The 22,095-nt window shown below is 41.4% G+C and overlaps 1 protein-coding gene across 1 annotated transcript; it reads left to right on the plus strand.

Annotated features, from left to right (window-relative positions):
• The first annotated feature begins 626 nt into the window (after positions 1 to 626).
• Positions 627 to 20,781, plus strand: PIWIL3 (piwi like RNA-mediated gene silencing 3). Its single transcript, XM_032654067.1, is given in 17 exon segments — positions 627 to 712; positions 714 to 777; positions 2,999 to 3,107; positions 4,577 to 4,652; positions 4,654 to 4,703; positions 5,255 to 5,474; positions 6,108 to 6,440; positions 8,428 to 8,539; positions 14,636 to 14,750; positions 14,753 to 14,820; positions 14,946 to 15,049; positions 17,272 to 17,342; positions 17,728 to 17,772; positions 17,775 to 17,880; positions 18,590 to 18,718; positions 19,826 to 19,979; positions 20,665 to 20,781. Coding segments are annotated over 17 exon segments (1,959 nt in total).
• The last annotated feature ends 1,314 nt before the right edge of the window (positions 20,782 to 22,095 follow it).

Below are 22,095 nucleotides of genomic sequence, written 5' to 3' on the forward strand. Positions count from 1 at the left end.
AGAGGAAGGAGGGTAGGTGAGCTGTGTGCGCTGAGGCCCAAGACTGGAGATAGGTGGGTGGAGTAGCAGTTCAGAGGTGTGTGTGTGTGTGTGTGTGTTAGAGAAAGTCTAGGGGACACCGTGTGTGTGTGTGTGTGCGTTAGAGAAAGTCTAGGGGACACCGTGTGTGTGTGTGTGTGTTAGAGAAAGTCTAGGGGACACCGTGTGTGTGTGTGTTTGTGTGTGTGTGTTAGAGAAAGTCTAGGGGACACCCAGGCTCCTCACTGTGCTATGGGGATGCCTAGTAGGTAAGAAGAACCCAGTACACACCTGACTTGTACTAGCAAGCACCTTGACCATAGTGTCTCGTGAATCTGTGTGTGGAAAAGAATCATAATCGACAATTTTCTTAAATCCCCATGAGTGTCTTCCCAGGCGCCCTGTCTTTTACCACAGGACACTCCTCTGACAATTTAGGGCAGGCCCTCTCGTTGGTGTGACTGGAAAACGTGTGTAGCTAGAAACCTGATGCTTTATTTGAAGTCGTAGTTTAAAAAAAAGTTCCCAGGCAACTACGCAGAGATGTTTAACAAAACCAGGTTTTTTAAGGGCCTCCCCCCTTCAGGGTCATCGCCTTCAGGACAGCAATGACCGGCAGGGCCAGGGTTCGAGCCCGAGGCAGAGCGTGCAATCCAGCATCCGTGGAGCCTGCTAAGCCTGAGGTGGCTAGGGGGTCCTGAAGTACCCAGAACTGACCTACAACGGAGCTTCGCTGACATAGTGAGACGTGGCACAGCAGTGAGCTTCCTAATGTTCCTAAAGATGCCTTGCTGAGTCAGTACAGTTCAGGTTTAGAGTTCTCTCCTGCTGAGAGGGAACTAATGCATCTTGTAAGAAAAGTCAGATTCCATGGCTGTCGGTGTGGGTAGGCTTTATCTACCTGGATATCCTCTCTACCCCTTCCCTTTCATGTGCATCTTCATAGATGCAAACAGACTTTCTTCCAAACCCCAGTGGATGGAAAGTCATCTACCTCTCTTGGTCTCAGCCAGTGACTCCTCTTTGGGGAGTGATTTCAAAATGGGCAATTTCAGGCAAGTGTTTAAACAGACTGAGTTGGATAGAATTTTTTAGTCTTGTTTAAAACTTGCTATCCCTGCTGTCTCTATGCACTTCTGTCCTCTCTTATCCCGCATCCACTTTGCATGTTTTAGGGGGTCTTGCTTTGACCTCTGATGGGTCCCAGTGCTGGCCAGCAGTCACATGACCCCATCAGGTCCTGTTTCTTTGCCTCCCCCACCTGCTCAAGCCTCAACCCTTCCTGCTGCTCCTCCCCCATCTTAATTTTCAGCCTTTAACATCAACTCCTATGTCACTGAGACAAATAAAGCATCAAAGCAGAACTTCAATGCTGTCTTCACCGAATCTCCACATCCTGGCCTTGGTCCCTCACCCGAGACCCTAGGGCACTGGCTCTGCTCCTACCTGAAGGAAAAATCTCCTGGGCCCCTTAGCCAATTCTCTATCCCCTGGCATCTCTCCTGCAATTCTCCTATCTCCCAAGTCCTAGATCATCCCCATCTGCCTACAACCAGCTGAGTTGACTGCCATCCAATGAGAATCCTCTCCTGGATCTGCTTTCCTCACAATTACTTCCTTTCTCTTTGCTTCTCATCAACGAAGTCTTGTCTCTATTCTGAACTCCAATCCTTATCTCCCTCTTATCCCTTCACTCCAATCAGGTGCTCTCCTCATTGCTCCACTGAAATGGCTCTTGTCAGGCTTCCTCAGTATCCTCCACTTTGTCAAATCCCCAGGTCCGTCCTAGGTCCTCCTTGGTCTTGCCTATCACTTGTACTTGGAATAGTTGAGCCCTCCTTTCTCCTTGATTAACTCCTTCCATGTGGTGGTCAGGTCACCGCACACCCTTGGTTTTCCACCAACCTCACTGGCCACTGCTGTAGCTTCCCTTGGCTGGGTTCTCCTCCTGTCCTGTCCATATGCCCAGGACCTAGTCCTTGGGCCTCTTCTCCTTGGTACATGCACTCACACCCTTGGTCATCTTATCAGTATCATGGCTTTAGGTGCGATCTGGTATGTGGACAAGTTCCCTCTCCTGCACTAAACGAACATCCCCATGCATGTCTCACGCTCCTGACTTGCCCTCCCAGACAATTCCTAACTACTTCATCTGATGAAATCCCTTTCTTCCAGTTGTTTAGGCTAAAGTCTTTGGATTCATCCTCTCTTGACCTCAAACCCTTCACATAAACAACCAGGAAATACTGTTGTCCCTGATGTTCAAAAAATATCCAGTCTCTGATCATTTCTCATCCCCTCTATTACTACCCTCTGGGCCAAACCACCAGCATCCCTGGCTGGACCCCACAAATGGCCTCATAACTGGCCTTCTTGCTTCTGCCCTGGTCTCATCCTCAGTCTGTTCCCAGCACAGAGCCAGTAAATTGGATTCACGTTCAGCCCACAGCCTCTAAGAGTTCCCATTTTCTCAGAGTCACAGGAGGTTTCCTTAACATGGCCTCCCTCCCACTAGCTCCCCAGGTCCCCCTGCTTCCCCCTCCCTTGTTCATCTTGCTCTTCCTTGAACAATTCTTCCTTAGGAGCTTGCTCTTTCCTCCACCTGAGGCTTGTGTAACCTTGTTAACTCACTGCCTCTGAGTCTTTGTTTCAGCGTCAACTTCGCACTGAGGCTCTGCTTTGTCCCCCATGAATTAACGCAACCAGCCCCTTTCATACCCCACCTTCCCAATAACTCCCAATTTTCCATACTTGGCTTTGTTCTACTTTTTTCATTTCCCTAGCAATTATCATATTCATGCCATATAAGTTAGTCATCAATTTATTTTCTGTCACTGGAATATGAGGTTTTCAAGGAAGTTCCTTTGCTTTATGCTCTGATACATGCATCGTGGCACATGGCAGGCATATGATAATTTTTGGGTGACGGTCGAACATATGGATAACATTACTCTTTATTTTTATCTCCAAAAACTTGCAGGCTCAGCAACCTCGTCAAATCCAGGCTAGACTCAAGCAGCTGTGGGGTGTTAGCCACGTGGCTGGGGCTGGACCACCAACAGAAGCAGAAGGAACACCGCAGCCTTCAGGTAAAAAGAGGGAAGAAGAAAGATATGGTGAGGGGTAGAGGATACTTAATACGTGACGGTACATGACAGTGATAAAATTCTAGACAGACAGCCTCGGTGTTCCCGTGATGTTTGGCAGGATGGGAAGAAGGTACAGCTCTCAACTACCTCCTGCAGTGAATTATCTGGCTATCAATGCTTTATTCCCCTTATATTTTAAGACTTATGGAAAAAGAAATAGAGGTCATTATTCATTAGCTAATTCAATGTAATTGCTTTTCAAATTTAGAAAATGCATTGGTATGACAACTATAAGTTAACTAGTTCGGGGAACAAGATTTTTCTTGGGTTCGTGAATCGCTATACTGAAAGGTTGAGCAGTTCCTCAAATGTTTACCTACATTGTATTATCCTCACAGGTGAACGGTTATCATTATACAGGTAAGCCCACAGGCTCAGATGTTGTCGTTTGCCAAGGATTTGGGTAATGCAGTGAAACCTTAGATCTGATTCTCCAACCACCTTTTTAAAACATTTAAAAAATTTTTATTGTGGTAAGAACAATAGAGTTCTACCCTCTTATTGTAGTTTTAAATGTACAGCACAGTATTAACTATAGGCACAATGTTGTACCACAGATCTCAAGAACTAACTTATCTTGCATAACTCTAATTTTACACCTGTTGATTAGCAAATCCCTAGTTCCCCTCTCCCACTCGCTGAAAACCACCATTCTACTCTCCGCTTCTGAGTGTGACTATTTTCAATGTATAAGTGGAATTATGCAGTATTTGTCCTTTTGTGACTGTCTTCAAGGTTCATTCATGTTGTTACATATTGCAAGATTTTTCTAAAATTTATTTTTATTTATTTATTTTTGGCTTCATTGGGTCTTCGTTGTTATGCCTGGGCTTTCTCTAGTTGTGGCGAGCGGGGGCTACTCTTTGTTGCGGTGCGTGGGCTTCTCATTGTGGTGGCTTCTCTTGCGGAGCATGGGCTCTAGGCGTGCGGGCTTCAGTAGTTGTGGCACGTGGGCTCAGTAGTTGTGGTGCACGGGCTTAGCTGCTCCGCGGCATGTGGGATCTTCCTGGACCAGGGCTTGAACCTGTGTCCCCTGCATTGGCAGGCAGATTCTTAACCACTTCGCCACCAGGGAAGCCCATAGAATTCATTTTTTAATGTTGAACAATATTCCAGTTGAAGAATCTTGTATTCTGAACCAAAACCAGATGAAAAAAGACAAATATTAGAGCAGGGAGGAATGAGGTGCTAAGGCAAACACCGATGTGGACTGGGGACTTGTTGGGAAAAGCTTCTGAGTGAGACTCTTCTTTTCTGATGACCCACTGCTAAAATAATGTTGGGATCCTTTGATATCTTTTCTACCTCAAACAATCTTAACTCTTAATAGCTGGGGTGTAATATTGTCCTTTCTATTTACATTTCCCTTTTTGTGTAAATTAACAAGTTTCATGCTTGTTTACATGTAGAGGACCTTCAACTGGCATCTGGGTTGCAGGAATCCTCGCTGAGGCAGAGGAGGGATGTTGGCAGGGATTATCGAGACTGTGGTGAATACTCAGCAGATATTAGGCCATGTTAGAGACTCAACAAAAGGTATGTTGATCGTTAACAATACAATGTTACAGAGTTGTTTAAGTATCTATGATGTTTTATACCATCACCTTAAGTGGAGGTACCCTCTCACCTTCTCACATTTTTGTAATAACATTCACTTTTGCGTAAACAAAGACTTAAGAGTCCTGGATATACTCTTCATTTTCATCTCTTCCTTTTATAGCCACTTAAGATAGAATGACCCAGTTCTTCGGTTGTGCTGAGATTTTTTAAAAACCCAGAAAACTAAACATTATTATATATCGTGGCTCCCCTCCCCCAATCCCCTGCTTTTGGCAGAGGTTTCCGTTTGCTATTTTTATTATCGTTAAATACCTTGATCCTTGAACTTCCTAAATGTGGGCTTGCATAAGGATTCACCTAAACTGATGTTAGGGATTCTGGAGGCCAGGTGTATATAATTGCTTATGTTGTTTGTTGTCAATCTCCTGGTTGGATCTAACTTTGGTTCTTAATATTGTGGTGTCCAAATTGTTTGGGGTCTGATCAGCCACTCTGTTTCATGATTAACACGTGGCTCCATTTTTCAGGCATGCTAGGTAGCCCGGTAATGCTATTTTCAAACCATGTCCAGCTGAAGTCTTGTTCCCATGGGAATTCACACAAGTACAATGTCATCTATATGCCAGACATAGAGGATGGACGAAAACGTGAAGCTTTACTCTCTGAACTTGAAAAGTTATTGGGACATCGTCGTATACGTGATGGAAACTCTTTATTATTACTTCACTCACTAGGGGAAACGGTTAAGTAATATTCTACATTTTCCTGACATTGCTCTTTCTCTCCCATTTTTCACTCTATTAGAGCCAAACTCCCACTATTCCTGTGCAACAGTTTGTGGAGATATCCTGAACATCCCTTGCCCATAGGACTTGTAACAAACCCACATGCCATGTTTGATTATCACCGATATTCTCTAGTGTCTCATTTCACTGCTTAAACTGAATTTAGTACAAAGGTAAAAAATATATCTTTTACCACCTTTTTAATGATACAATATGTCTCAAATGCCGATAATGAAGTTTTGAGTAATTTTTTAAATTTCTTGTTCCCTCTAAAACTTTAGCAGAAAAAAACATTGGGAGAAAGACTTACTATTTTATCCTATAAACTTCTACATTAAAGAACCAAATAATCATCTCAAACTTGGGTAATTTCTCTGAAAATATTGTTAATCATAACACTTGTGTCTATGTGTATGTATTACTCCTTGGTATACGTGTATATAATTTACATATGTATATATCATATATATCCTCACATATGAGTATTATAACAGTTTAAGCCCATAGGTGATAATAAAAATGGTTTAACAAAGATGATGTATTACTTATAACTAGCGCATCTGGTAAAAATCTCTGTTTGAAGGTCCTTCAAAAGACCAGTGATTATTAAAAATAAGAGATTAAAACTGACTCTAAAAGTATCAATTTTAGACAGTGAGTTTAGGTTCCCTAATACCTGGCTTTACGGCCAGAGCTGGGATCTTGAAACCCACATCTAACTTATTTGCAGATTGGAAATCTGGCCTGGCTATATTACTTCCATTCTTCCATATGAAGCTGGTCTTACCCTCTGTGCTGATGTGAGCCATAAACTGCTCCGAATGGAAACTGCTTATGATTTAATACCACACAGTCGTGAAAAAGCCAGAGGAGAAGATGCAAAAGAGAAAATTCTTAAAAAGTTAGTTGGGTCATCTGTTCTTACAAAGTAAGTCTGCTTTTTGGAAACCTATCCAATCACTTTGACTTTTTTTCATTAGAGATGTTCCTAGGGTTTTTGAATGATTAAATATAGACATTCAGAAGTAGAAATAGCATGAAAATGGCAAGAATCACTGGATAATTTTTCTCATCTGGTTATACAGCATGGGAGAGGAACATGTGTCAATTGTAAACTCTGAGGTTCTTCTGAGTCCTACTGCTAACTCAGTTGTTGGCTCTGAACGCTCACTTGCACTCAAGAGAGTATGCATCTTCCAAATTTCTCTTTTCCTTTCTCTTTGTCTAGCTATTTTTAAAAATTGGTGCTTAATTATAATCTACTAGCAAATTTCCATTTGAAGGAAGTTTTTATTTTTAATCTCCCTCTACACCAGAAATCTTAATTGGTAAGAGGATGTTTTGGCTAAGTAACCTTAAATCCAATCTTTAAGAAGAGCAAAGTTGGAAGACTTGCACTTCCTAATTTCAAACCTTATTATGAAGCTACAGTAACCGAGACAGTGTGACGCTAGTATAACTATAGACCTAAAAGCCAGTGAAACAGAATAGGGATTCCATGAATTAATGCTCACTTTTATAGTCAGTTGACTTGAACAAGGGTATGGAGATAATTCAATGAGGGAAAGAACAGTCTTTTCAACAAGTATTGCTGGGATAGCTGGATATTCACCTGCCCCTTCATCACAGGATACACAAAATTAACTCAAATTTACTAAAAAATTAACTCGAGATAGACCTAACTAAAAGAGGTAAAAATATAAAATTCTTAGAAGAAAACATAAGAGTAAATCTTGACTTTGAGTTAGGCAAAAACCTTATTAGATAAGACACCAAAAGCACAAGTAATTCCCAAAGAAACAAATAAATTGGACTTAACCAAATAAAATGTTTGTTCTTTAAGGTATACTGCCAAGAAAGTGAAAAGACAACTGGCAGAACAGGGGGAAATATTTGCAAATCACATGTAATAAATTATTTGTATCTACATACATAAGGAATATTTACAACTCAATAAAAGAAACTCAACTTTAAAAAATGGGCAAAAGATCTGAATAGACATTTCTCCAGATAAAATATACAAATGGCCAATAATCACATGAGAAGATGCTCAACATCATTAGCCATCAGGGAAATGCAAATTAAAGCCACAATGAAATGCCACTTCCTATCTACTAGGATTGCTAAAAGTTAAAAAGGAAGATATTAACAAGTGTTGGCAAGGATGTGGAAAAATTGAAACCAACCATTATACACTGCTGGTATAAGTATGGCCTCTTTGGGGAACAGTCTGGCATTTCCTCAGTGTGCTAAATATAGCATTACCATACGACCCAGCAATTCCACTCCAGGTTATATACCCAAGAGAAATAAAAACATATCCACCACAATTGGTATATGAATGTCCACAACATCACTATTCATACTAGCTTGAGCATAAACAACCCAAATGTTCATCAACTGGTAAATGGATAAACACAAATGTGGTATATCTATACAATGATATATTATTTGTCAATGAAATGGAATGAAGTAGCAATACATGCTACAGCATGAATGAACCCTGAAAATATTATGCTAAGTGAAAGAAGCCAGTCAGGGAAGATCACGTATTATATGACTCAACTTATATGAAATGTGATGAGTAGGCAAATGCATAGGGACAGTAAGTAAACTAGTGGTGGTTTAAGGACCGGGGGAATTGGGTGGAAACAAGGAGTGACCGCTCATGGTTCAGGTGTTTCTTCTTTGGGTGATGAAAATATTCTAAAATCGCGTGATGGTTGCACCACTCAGTAAGTATACTAAAAACCATTGGACTGCACACTTAAATGGCTGAATTGCATGTTATGTGAATTAATCTTAGTAAAGCTATATATCTTGCAATTACGTGTAGGATTTTAAACCACTTCTTTCTTACATGGTTCCATGCAATAACGTCAGGAATAATACCATATATTACGATTATTCCACAGGTATGACAACAGAACCTATAGGGTGGATGGTATTACTTGGGAGAAGTCTCCCAGCTCTACATTTTCAAGATCAGATGGCAGTGAAACCTCCTTTGTAGACTATTACAGGGAGGTATGAAATTTTATTTCTTCAAACATACTTGTCTTAAAAATTTTCATATTATACAGTTAAGTATATTTCTCAAGTCTTATTTAGACACATATATATGTATTTGTATATATTCTCCTTTTGGGGTATTATAGCTTGGCTTATATCTATTATCCATGTATTCGAGTGTTTTGTGTATAGGGTAATGTCACATAATTAGAATGGCTCCAAGATGGCCCTCTCTGTCAGGCTTTGAAGTGGCTATGGTTGTTTTGAACATGTAGATGGATTGTTAGGTAGAAAATAAAATATGGTAAGACTTCAGAAATGAGAACTTTATGTAGGAGTTTCAGCCCTACAGAACTTGGTTCGAAAAGAAGAAAAAAACGACCAATTACAATCTGAGATGATGTCTGTTATGTGCTAAATCTCATAATTCATGGATTCCTCTATTTATTTGTTTTTGGCTGTGTTGGGTCTCCGTTGCTGTGCGCGGGCTTTCTCTAGTTTCGGCGAGTAGGGACTACTCTTCATTGCGGTGCGTGGGCTTCTCATTGCGGTGGCTTAGTTGCTCTGCGACATATGGGATCTTCCCGGACCACGGAACGAACCCGTGTCCCCTGCATTGTCAGGCGGATTCTTAACCACTGCGCCACCAGGGAAGTCCTTCCATTTTTTTTCCTTTTTTTTGCGGTACACGGGCCTCTCACTGCTGTGGCCTCTCCTGTTGCGGAGCACAGGCTCCGGACGCGCAGGCTCAGTGGCCATGGCTCACAGGCCCAGCCGCTCCGCGGCATGTGGGATCTTCCCAGACCGCGGCACGAACCCGCGTCCCCTGCATCAGCAGGCTGAGTCTCAACCACTGCGCCACCAGGGAAGCCCTCCCTCCTATATCTTTAATTTGAGTGCTCACAAATAAACTCAGGCCAGTTGGTGAGGCTGGTTTTCCAGCTTTAGCAGATGAGAGAAAGGTAATTAAAGGAATGTAAACTCAGGCCAGTTGGTGAGGTTGGTTTTCTAGCTTTAGCAGATGAGAGAAAGGTAATTAAAGGAATGGCAGATATTTGTGGCAAATGGAAAGAACTTATAAATGGATGTTTTTAAAAAAGCTTGTATTATATTGGGACTCAAAACATAGCTACTTGGAACAACTGCAGGTACATAGCCCTCTGACATCCTTTCAAGGGACGGTTATTATGACATTATCCTCATTTGTGTTTCACACATCACTTGTTCATTCAATCCCAAGAGCATCTAGTGCCTATTGTATATCTTGGGTATACATTAGTAAGACAATTTAGTTCTCAGCTGTTAAGGCACTTGCCTTCTCATGGCAGACAGAGAGATGACAAACAAGAAGAAAACTATTCTAATAGTTATAAGGGATATGGAGATAATTAAAATTGGGTGGTATTATGGAGAATATCTGGTGGCTATTAGTCTGCAAGGTCATGGAAAGCTTCTCTGCGAAGCTGATATGTAAATGGAAGCAAGGAGCAAGCTAGGTGCGGATGAGGGAGAAGAGGTAGTACAAAGGCACTAATTTCGGGGTGGGCATTGTGTACCCAGAGCCCAAACTAGGCTGGAGTGTTCTCTAGAGAAGTAAATTGGATTTTATTGTCAAATCATATTGTGTAGATATTTGTAAGATTTCTGTCTAATATACAGAGAATGGGCTGTATGGGGGTAAAAATGGAGGCAGGGAAACCAGTGAGGAGGTTATTAAATCAGTTGACTTAAATGATGATGGTGGCCTGGAGCACGGTGGGAGAAGTAGGTGAAAATGGAGAGGACATAGTGAAGGCTTGGTTGTAATAAGTGAGGGGATTGTTCTGGGATGAGACAGGCACAGATGGAATTGCAAACTGAAATATCAATAAGTTAATTTTAAAAGGTTTATTTCTGGCTTGAATAAAGTCTAATGAGAGTCAGGGAGACTCAGTGATCTCATCTGTTACCATTTTGTGGCTCTACCATCTCAACAAGAGGACTCCAAGGTTGTCATGTTAGAAGAAAAGAGGTAGAAGCAGCATCCTGGCTCTTAGGTCCCTTAGACTGAAAGCGATAGGCTGATGCACTACTTTCACTCATATTTCTTTGTTAAATTCAGTCCTATAGCCTGAACCTACCTAAGTGGACACTCTTTTCTTTCGTGTACAGATGTGGTGAGTTCAGTATCATCTCTCTGCCAAAGGGTGTAAATAAAGTATGCTCCTTGGGCATGCGGATGAGTCTGGAGTCCCAGGGTGTAAAGCCTGGAGTTTTCATTTTGGGAATGATTAGCTCTTACCTAGTCCTTGGATTTTGATATGCAGTCACCTGGGCAGAATATATAGATGACCAAGAGAATGAAATATTTCAGGAAAGAAGGATATGCGTCTCTGTAGAATGTTAAGATGAGGTTAAATGAGAGTGTATACATATGCCCCAATTCACCAAACTGTACACATCATGGGCAGATTTTTGTATACCAATTATACCTCAGTAGAGCTGGGGGAAAACACACAGTGAAGAGTATATTGAGTTTGATAGCATGGAGTTCACTGCCAAGAGCAAATTGTGTAATGGTGGCAATTGAAGTCCAGGTGGAAGGTACTGAAGGAAAAATTTAGCAACACTTGCTGTAGAAGGGAAGAGAAATGTTATGTAGATGAAGGATTTTTTTAAGTTCGAGAATACTACAGTATGTGTTTATCCTGGTATAAATTGTCCAATAGAGAAGGAGAAATTGTTAATACAGAAGGCAAGATAAATGAGGGGTAATGATAGGAACAAAATCCCTGAAGGAAAGAAGAGGTTAGAATCCATAGCTGTAGTAGAGATTACACACCCTTTTCTGGAGCAGGACACATCCTCCATAGTAATCGGAAGGCAAGAAGAACATACATATGTGTAGAGAGAAGGCAAACACCGGGCAGAATATAAGTGTACTCCTGTCTGAATCCTCAGACATTCACTTCTCAGTGAAGTATGAAGCAAGATCACCGGCTGAGTTAGTTGATGGGCAGCGATGAGGGAGATGTATAGGAGATTTGAGAAGAGATGAGAAAGTGTGAAATGTTGGTTTTTTGAATGGGTAGGAAGCATAACTAGGGCATCTGAACAGAACACCCCTTTTAGATTGTGGCAGACTGACTCTAGAACCACTCAGCAGGGTTAGGCTGTTGGTTGCATGGGCAGAACAGACAGCTGGGTTTTACCAGGGTTTGAGACTTGCCAATGTAGCATGATCAAGGCATAGTGAAGGAATGAATGGCATTTGTGAGGATGTAATTGTGACAGGCTATGGAATGCAAGCTGGGGAAGTAAGGGAGGTGAGGCTGTGAGAGAGTTAAGGACCTCTCTCCTTCTCAATTTATGTGTGCTGATTCCTCCACCTAGGCTGATGTTTGCTTGTTCATCCTACAAATTTTATCTCAAAGATCTTTGACTAAGAAGAGCCGTTCTGGGTCCATCCATGTTGCTGCTAATGGCATTATTTCATTCTTTTTTATGGCTAAGTAATATTCAATTGTGTGTGTGTGTGTGTGTGTGTGTGTGTGTGTGTATACACCACATCTTCTTTATCCATTCATCTGTCGATGGACATATAGTATTACTTATACATGCAATCTAAAATATGACACAAATGAACGTATCTATGAAACAAACAGACTCACAGATACAGAGAATAGACTTGTGGTTTCCAAGTGGGAGGTAGTGGGGGAGGGAAAGATTGGGAGTTTGGGATTAGCAGATGCAAACTATTATATATAGGATGGAACAACAACAAGGTCCTACCGCATAGCACAGGGAACTATATTCAATATCCTGTGATAAACCATAATGGAAAAGAATATGAAAAAGAATATACATATGTATAACTGAGTCACTTTGCTATATAGCACAAATTAATACAATATTGTAAATCAACTATACTTCATAAAATGTTTTGAAAAAGAGCCACTCTGGATATCCCAACAGTACCCCTCCCTCTCGGGCATACACTGACCTGCAACATCAGGCCTCTGTGAGGTCACCCTGTTCTGTTATGTACTTGTATTTCATAACACTTATCCCAGTTTGTAATTATATATTTGGGTGATTTTTATTAATCTCTCCCCTCCCCAATAGACTATGAGTTTCATAGGACTAGGAGAGCTATGATTCTGCTCTTTGCAATATCTCTTATACCTTACACCATGACTGGCACATAGTAGTTCATACACATAGGTTGTAATAGATAATTCATGCAAGTTAGCATCACAGAGTAGTGGGATTAGTAATAATTTGAGGGAGTGTGTCACATTAAGGCAAACTACCTTCTTGGCACGTGTTGATATATAGAGTCGTACATGTAAACATAAGAAAATTGTTCCAGCAGATTTACTTGAGTGAAATGGATGTGCTGAAATATTTGAATGACTAGGGTAGTCTCAGGATGCCCTGCTAGGAATCGAGTCTCATAAGAGATGACAACTTTGTCGTAGCCTTGTAATGAGATCTGGGAAAAACTGCTGAATTCATAGATGAGGCATTAGAAAGTAAGCGGAATCCTACCTTTCAAATAATGGAAATAGGGACAACAGAACTGATTTGTTTTTTGGACCTAAAACAATAGACTGCAGGTTTTTTCTTCAGCAAAGATGGGTTGATTTGGGATCAGTGTAGAATTGCAATTTGGGGTCTGCAACCCTGGCGAGCCACGTGCAAGTCCCACTTGATGAGGAAAGGAGAACCCCTTCATAGAAGAGAAAAGCAAGTTGGAAGGGCTTTAGTAAACAAAGAATCCATGGCTTTTCATTGGCCAAGGTCTTGCCAGGGAAGAAAAGAAGTCTTTCTTCTTCCTGTTGGGCTCTGCTATGGTTGCAGGGTATGAGAGCTCCCCCTCTGGTCTCCTGACTCTATTTAATTGAGGCTTGTTTATTTTTTACAAAAGCTATAAGAAATGGGAAGTGTGATTTCCAAAGTTCACAGTTGGTGGTTAAAGAAATATTAGGAGAACACCATGGGCTAGAGTGGGCCACTAAGTTTGAAATAGGTTGTTTATATTTTTCTAAAAACTGGTTAGTGTGGTGAATTATAGTGTGGTGAATATTTCTCTTAGTCCACGCAGGTAATGCATTTAATAAAATCTCATACTTTTTCATGTGAAAAAAAAACTCAATCTACAATGAGAAAAGAATTACCCTAATCTGATAAAGAACGTCTGCCAAAAACTTCTATAAGCATCATTATGTTAAAAAGAATATACTGGGCTTCCCTGGTGGCACAGTGGTTGAGAGTCCGCCTGCCGATGTAGGGGACACGGGTTCGTGCCTCGGTCTGGGAGGATCCCACATGCCGTGAAGCGGCTGGGCCCGTGAGCCATGGCCGCTGAGCCTGCGCGTCCGGAGCCTGTGCTCCGCAACGGGAGAGGCCACAGCAGCAAGAGGCCCGCATACTGAAAAAAAAAAAAAAAAAAAAAAAAAAAAAAAAAAATAATAATATAAAAATATATATATATATACTGGTGATTTTTCCCATTAGTCAGAAACAAGCCAAGCAGTAGCCTCTCTTCCTAACTTCTCAGTGTCCTACTGGAAGTCCTGGCGAGGGTTTGGAAACTTGCTCTGCTGCTTGCAAATCAGGCAGTTTCCACAACAGCCCCCAAGCTTGTTTGCTGGTGGGGGCACATAACAGTATTTATCTCAGTTGATTGGTGAGAGAATTAACTGAATCAAGTAGAATGCTTGGGAAGCACCCCACACAGCGATCATCCCATCGACGGTGACTGTCCTGAGGACGGTATAGTTCAGTCTATGTTTTTAACCCATCCATGTTGACTTCATGATAAACTTCTTGAAATGGAATGACTCCTGGGAATGGAATGACTAGGATGAAAGTGTTTTGCAAGTTTAAAGGATCGATGCATATTTCCAAATGCCTGTCTCGCAGCCTGTCTCTTCCATACACTCACACTCACACTTGTTGAATGCAGTGTGATTCTAGACCCTTCACCCTCATGGATTCAGATATCTATTTAATAAATAGTCTCTACTTTGTCAGTGCTCCACCTATATAGCTTCCTCAACACGCATCCATTTCTCACGTCACCGTGTTCTTGCATTTTGGGGAATGTCATGTTTGCTTTCTTTCAAGGTCCTTTTCTTGCTGCCCACTGAAAATAAAGAAATTTATGATGGCATAAAAAGACACCTGTGTGTCAATTACCCGCTTCCAAGCCAGTGTGTGTTGAAACGGACCTTAGAGAGACCATCGCTGCAAAGATTGCCCTGCAGATGAACTGCAAGCTAGGAGGTGCCCTCTGGAAGGTGGATATAGAAGTACGTGGGGATTTTGTTGCCTTCTCTTGCTTTCATCTGTCTTTGGTACAATTTGTTAAGGTCCTATTTAATTGGAAATTTGCTTCGTGTTCTAACTCAATCTGCTACCTTGTTTAAAATTTAAGTTGCAGAATGCAATGTTCATCGGTATCGATTGTTTCCACGGTATTGTACATCGACGGAAGTCAGTCGCAGGATTTGTGGCAAGCATCGATCCAGACTTGACGCGGTGGGTAAGCTTTGGCAGACAGTGTTTAGTGGGGAGCTATCTGGAGGCCAGATAGGAGAGGTGGACTTAACACACATTATTGGCAAGCTCCATGGACAAGTTGTTCTTAGAGATGTGCTCTCCTGATCTTCTGGCAAAGTTAGCTCCCAGAACATTTTGTATGGAAGCCTCTGATCATTCTCTATTGCTGCCTAACAACCATGACAAAATATGGCAGCTTAAGACGACACTCACATGACCATGGACAGTCCTGTGGGTCAGATGTTGGGCACTGCGTGGCTCTCAGGGCCTTACAAGGCCGAGATTTTGTTTGTTTTTTTGGCTGCACTGCGCAGCATGCGGGATCTTAGTTCCCCGACCAGGGATCGAACCCATGGCCCCTGCGGAGGCAGTGCAGATTCTTAAACACTGGAGCACCAGGGAAGTCCCAAGGCTGAGTGAAAAGTGTCACATAAGCCACATTCTCACCTGGAGGCTTGGGATCCTCTTCCCAGCATACGTCGTTGTGGCAGAGCCAATTTTCTTGTGATTGTGGGACAGAGGACCCCACTTCCTTGCTGGCTGTCACCTACAGCTAGTCTCAGCTTCGAGAGTTTCATCCATGTTCCTTCTGATGTGCTCCCTGCCTCCCCTCCAACTTCCAACCCGCCAATTCACACTGTGCTATTGTTCTCTTTTGAATCTCTCCATCTTCCTCTTCTGTCATCAGCTAAAGAAAACTTGCTGATTTTAAAGGAGCTCAGGATGTCGGATATCATCCATCTGGAGACTCCTTATCCTAAAGTCAACTGTGCCATATAACATCACCACAGGGGCCAGATCTCAGTATTTTCACAAGTTCCAAGGATGAGGACAGGTAGAATTCTGCCAACCGCAGAATTTGATCAGTAAGCCTCTGCATAGGGACACATGAGGAAGCACTTAGGATATACGTGGGTGAAGACACATATGGGAACATACTCAGTGGCCTGTATGTATAATAAGATCTTGTCTTCATACATTTGTATATAATGTACCTGAATAAGGAGATGTGCTTCTATATCCTATGATTCTCCTTTTCTCCAGGGACCTTTTATTTTCTGTGCTTAGAGTAGAAAATAAAACCCATAGTGCAGATGGGTTTGCATATTCTTCTCTTGTGCATTATGGTATGTGGGACAGTCACAAACCACCACTGTGTTCAATGCTGTTTGTGGCCCACCAGGTATAATTCCACAGTATCCTTTAAGGATCTTTTTTTTTCCAGTCATACTCTAAATACAGTAACATGGATTTACTCTGCCTTTTTTAGTAGAAAATGTTGTGATAATAGGTAAAAAGTTAAGCTTGCATTCATGCAATAGATATTTTTGAGCACTTGCTATGTGTAAATACTGAGAATGCAGCAGTGAAAATGTAAAGCCAAAATACCTGATCCCATCCATTGGAGTACAGATTCAGATGAAGAGGCAAACATACATCATACCCTATCAGGTCATCCTAATACTCTGAAGCAAACAAAAACGCAATAAGGGGATAGAAACTCGAGACAAACAGGTGATTTTACTTGATACCTTGAGCAGTGGTCACAATAGCTATTACTGTTTTGAAGCAAACTGCTCCCTCCAAAGCAGATTCATATGGATGAACCATTGTTTAAGACATTGAACTAAAGTAGGAGTCTCCGGAAAAACACTGGGTTTGCACTTTGTGGAATTCCCCAGGAGCTGAAACAATATGAGTCATATGTATTCAAAGCATGTATAATTTGTAGTTAATGTTAACAAATGTTTCCATTCTATCTTACTCTTTCTGTACATTCAAAATGTTACAAAATGCCTAAGATATGTGAAGAGACCAATACCTGGATCTCTGCAGCGGGATGAAGAATGGATCTTTAGGGCTTCCCTGGTGGCGCAGTGGTTGAGAGTCCGCCTACCGATGCAAGGGACACGGGTTTGTGCCCCGATCCGGGAAGATCCCACATGCCGCATAGCAGCTGGGCCCGTGAGCCATGGCCGCTGAGCCTGCGCATCCGGAGCCTGGGCTCCGCAACGGGAGAGGCCACAACAGTGAGAGGCCCGCGTACCGCAAAAAAAAAAAAAAAAAAAAAAAAAAAAGGATCTTTAATTGGATCCTCAACTACTGATAGTGAATTTTTTTTTGGTCATAGATTAATTTCATCATTTTGATTCTGAATTAATCTTGTTTTCCAAACTAATGGCTTATTTTTCTCCATACAGGTGGTTCTCTCAATGCATCATCCAGCAATCGGGGCAGGAGCTTGTCAATGGGCTGACGACCTGCTTGCACAGTCAGTGCCTGGTGGAGGCTGGAGGGCTTGAGTCTATACTGGTGGAGATACTGCTCCCCCACCTGGGACATCTGGCAATGAGTGAAGACACTTTTGGTTGTCACAATAGGGATAGAGGTGCTATTGGCATCTAGTGGACAGAAGTTTAGGGATGCTGTTAAATGTCTTACCATGCATGGGACAGCAACACTCCCTGCCCCTGACTACCACAAAGAATTATCTGGCTCAAAATTTTCATACTCTTGTTAAGTATGGACTAGACTGAGGACTTAAGCAGTGTCCTGAAAGCTACCATGTTGACAAATGAACACAGAAGTTGTCAAAAATAGTGGCCACTTTGTTCCAAGTTATGGTTTATTTATATGTGTTTCTGACTTCCTTTCAGCTGCCTTGAAGCTCTGGTATGAACAAAATTCATCTCTGCCACATTCACCATTGTGTATCGAGATGGAGTGGGAGATGGACAGCTTCAAGCACTGACTGACCAAAAACTAAGACAGATGGAGTCCTACTTAGAAAATGCTTACAGAGGACAAAAGTGGGTATATTACTCTTGAAGTGCAGATTTTGTAAGCTTTACATTTTAGTTTCTGGGGGCAGGGGGAAATATCTACAACAACTGTGATGTGTGAATTGGAAAGCTGGATACAGAGGGCTTCAGTGGATGGCGGGGGGGAGAAAAAACAGACCCTTCCCCCTTTGCGTTCCATGCCCACGTCAGAGGAGAAAGCAGAACTGAAGGCTTGCAGTAGCAGGTTGTTTCCCCATATGGAACCCCATGATTCTTTCTCTTTTTCTAATCTCCTTTCAAACCTTGATGGAGGAGGACTAGCTAACCTCAGATATTCCTAAAAGTCCATGAACATAGCCTGCCGATGGTTTGTACTTATCCAGCTCCTTTATCCTGGAGTTCTGTACGTCCCAGGACTGGGGATTCCTCTCAGTTCCCTTCTCTGGCCTCACCTGTTTGTCAGTGAAGCCTGGTGCCCAGCATAGACAGTACAAGTAATCCTGACCTTGGGAGGAAGGGACCCTTCCCCTAGGATCTGAATGGCTATGAATAGAAACCTCCTCCTTTACTTCCTGAATCAGGCTCTTGGATCTAAGACAGTAAAATTGGGGTGTGTGGAGAGCTACCATCTGCAGACTCCTTTTAATGGCTCCTACGTGTGGGCTGTTTTCGATACTCTGAATGCTTCTGAGATAACGCAGAGCAAACAGAGTGACACTGATCATAATCTTTTAAGTGTCAGACTAACTTTCATCGTGGTGAAGAAACAAATAATCATTAGATTTTTTATTGAAAAGGATGAAGGAAGACTTGACAATCCATCTCCAGGAATTGTTATTGATTTAGAGGTGACTAGGACGGAATGGTAAGCCATCTTTATTTTAAAGATTCTCTTTTATTCAAATAGTAACAGAATTTTTTAAGGTTTGCATGATTTGGACGAGAAAGGAAGAATTGACCTAAAGAAGGTTAAAAATGATAGGTATATTAGATGATAATTTTTTCTGTCTTCAATCATTGTGTTTCTCAGAGAATTTTATTTTTTTATTATTATTATATATATTTTTTGCGGTACGCGGGCCTCTCACTGCTGTGGCCTCTCCTGCTGCGGAGCACAGGCTCCGGACGCGCAGGCTCAGCGGCCATGGCTCACGGGCCCAGCCGCTCCGCGGCATGTGGGATCTTCCCGGACTGGGGCACGAACCCGTGTCCCCTGCATCGGCAGGCGGACTCTCAACCACTGCGCCACCAGGGAAGCCCTCTCAGAGAATTTTAAAAACAGACAAATATTTATTGATCGTTCTAAGATGATTCCGTTGTTAGGAAGAAGGCTAGAACTTCTGGTTAACTTTAGACTTGTAAAGTGAATTATGCAAATGAGAAAGTTATGCAAAACCACAGCAAGAAATAAAACAGGATATTCATACCAACAGATAGGGAGAAATGAATTAAGTTTGAAGAAAGGCAGAAACACTGATTTTTCTAGTAGAAGGCATGAAAGGATTGAAGAAAACAAAGCAAATGAAAAGTACAATTAACATAAAGTATAACATAAAATGATATAAACATTCAATATTTACAATAAATTGGTTAAGCTTACCACTTATATAATTTAGGGAGTTTGAATATATTCTGGTGATTTGCAGGGATGGATATTCCCAACTTTCCCTTGAACCTCTGAATCACATTACCTATGACCATGTCTAACGTGCTAATTTGATGTTTGCTGCCTCTAGGCATCAGCGCATATGCTTTTGAGTTTAAATCCCATGAGCGTTATTAATTGTCAATGATTTCACTGTCCTTTGTAGATTTGTTTTAGCAAATCATTGCTCAACAGTTAGCCAGGCTTCTAAATATAAAGGAAACTCTGTATCATAGATTTCTGTAAATTGTTACTTCAGAGACTAGGTTTGCTACACTGTTTTTCTTCTAAAATAAGCTTGATACCAATTAGGTTCTATAATTCTAGGTATGCCTTTTTTATTGTGAGTCAGTCTGTGGAAGAAGGCACTGGCACTGGCACTCCCACTCATTATGATGTCATCCATGACACGCTTTACTTGAGCCCAGATGCAGTACAGAGTCTAACTTACAAATTATGCCACATGTATTACACTTTTTCAGTGAGTACGTTTTTTCTTTAATTTGGTAATGTGCATCTGTTAATCCTATACTCCTAATTTATCCCTCCCCCCTGCAGTTTCTTCTTTGGTAACCATAGGTTTGTTTTCTGTGTCTGTGAGTCTGTTTCTACTTTGTAAATAAAAATAAGTTCATTTGTATGCTATTTTTTAGGTTCTACATGTAAGTGATATCAAATAATATTTGTCTGTGATTTCCTTCACTTAGTATGATAAGATCTAGGTCCATCCACGTTACTGCAAATGGCATTATTTCATTCCTTATGAATGAATACTGTTCTATTGTATACACACACCACATCTCCGTCCATTCATCTGCTGATGGACATTTAGGTTGCTTTTGTGTCTTGGCTATTGTAAATAGTGCTGCTACGAACATTGGGGTACCTGCATATTTTTGAATTAGAGCTTTCATCTTTTCTGGATATACGCCCAGGAGTGGGATTGCTGGGTCATATGGTAGCTCTGTTTTTAGTTTTAAGGAGCCTCCATACTGTTCTCCATAGTGGCTATGGTAAGTATTTTTTGATACCGATTTTCCTTCAGATCTGTGAAACTGTTCAAAATTGAATCTGCTTTTTGAACCTTGGATATCTATAAAAATTTAAACTTAGGGAAAGTAGACATAAACGTAAGAAAATTGTTTTGGTTGATCTTTCTCCTAAAGGGTATCATCTGAGTCCCTGCTCCTTGCCATTATAACCATAAGCTGGCTTACCTGGTGGGCCAGAGTCTTCACCAAGAACCACATGGATCTCTGTCAAAACATCTCTTTTACCTTTAACATAGAGAAGAAAGCATGATAGGATGTTGAAAACCACAATTTGTAAATTTATTTTCTCATTCTGCATCTGTACATCTGAAATTTTTTCCTAGATGCACGATCAGAGCTTAAAACCATTCTTGACTGGACATGGACGAGACTCCAAGTGTGTTATGCTATTTTCAATACCACCACTAACTTAACATGAGGCTTCTCTTCTCCAGGCTGGAGAACTGACAGTGACAGTTTTGTTTTAGAATTTACCTCTCAAATGTGTTACAAGGACTTTATGATTAAACATGCCTGAATATTCTGTACTCCAAGCAATGCTGCTCTAATTGTAAAGGTTGGGGGACTTCCCTGGTGGTGCAGTGGTTAAGAATCCGCCTGCCAATGCAGAGGACACGGGTTTGAGCCCTGGTCCAGGAAGATCCCACATGCCGTGGTGGGACTCTCAACCACTGCGCCACCAGGGACCACAACTACTGAGCCTGTGCTCTAGAGCCCACGAGCCACAACTACTGAGCCCACATGCCACAACTACTGAAGCCCATGTACTCTAGGGCCCATTCCCCGCAACAAGAGAAGCCACTGCAATGAGAAGCCCATGCACCACAATGAAGAGTAGCCCCCGCTCACCACAACTAGAGAAAAGCCTGCACACACCAATGAAGACCCAACGCAGCCAAAAATAAATAAATTAATTAATTTTAAAAAAAGGTTGGGCATTAGTCACATGGAGAATATATATACCTATGAACAAGTAAATTCTACTTGGAAAATCATACCTACTTTATTTTTGTAACATCCTTTTTCTCAGGACAGTGAAGACATAAAAGTGGCAAAATTAAATGGGAATTTATTTGTGTTTAATATTTTGTATGAAAGAAACAACCTATGTATGAAATAGTTTGTTCTTTGTACCTGCATGGCAATCTGAATTTTTTCTGGTGGAGCTGTAGTAAGGAGAGCTTTGCAATTTAAAAGTTGGTGGCTCAGGAATGTAACATTTTGTCACTTTTTCCACAAAGAAGGTAAATTAAGGGCTTTGTTAACATTTCTGTTTAATTCATTCTCTTGTGCATGTTCTAAGTGTGACATTATTGTGTTAGCTGTACCATCATCAGAAGAAAGTCTTGAATAAGTTGTTTAAATGAAGCTATCATGTTTTTCCTGAAAGCAGACACATTTTTTTTTTCTCTTTCCACTTAAAACTATCTGTAAATAGACTTAAGAAACAATATGTGGGACTTCCCTGTGGCTCAGTGGTTAAGAATCTGCCTGCCAATGCAGGGGACACAGGTTCAAGCCCTGGTCTGGGAAGACCCCACATGC

This window comes from Phocoena sinus, chromosome 14 (assembly GCF_008692025.1).
Source record: "Phocoena sinus isolate mPhoSin1 chromosome 14, mPhoSin1.pri, whole genome shotgun sequence".
NCBI classification, from domain to species: domain Eukaryota; kingdom Metazoa; phylum Chordata; class Mammalia; order Artiodactyla; family Phocoenidae; genus Phocoena; species Phocoena sinus.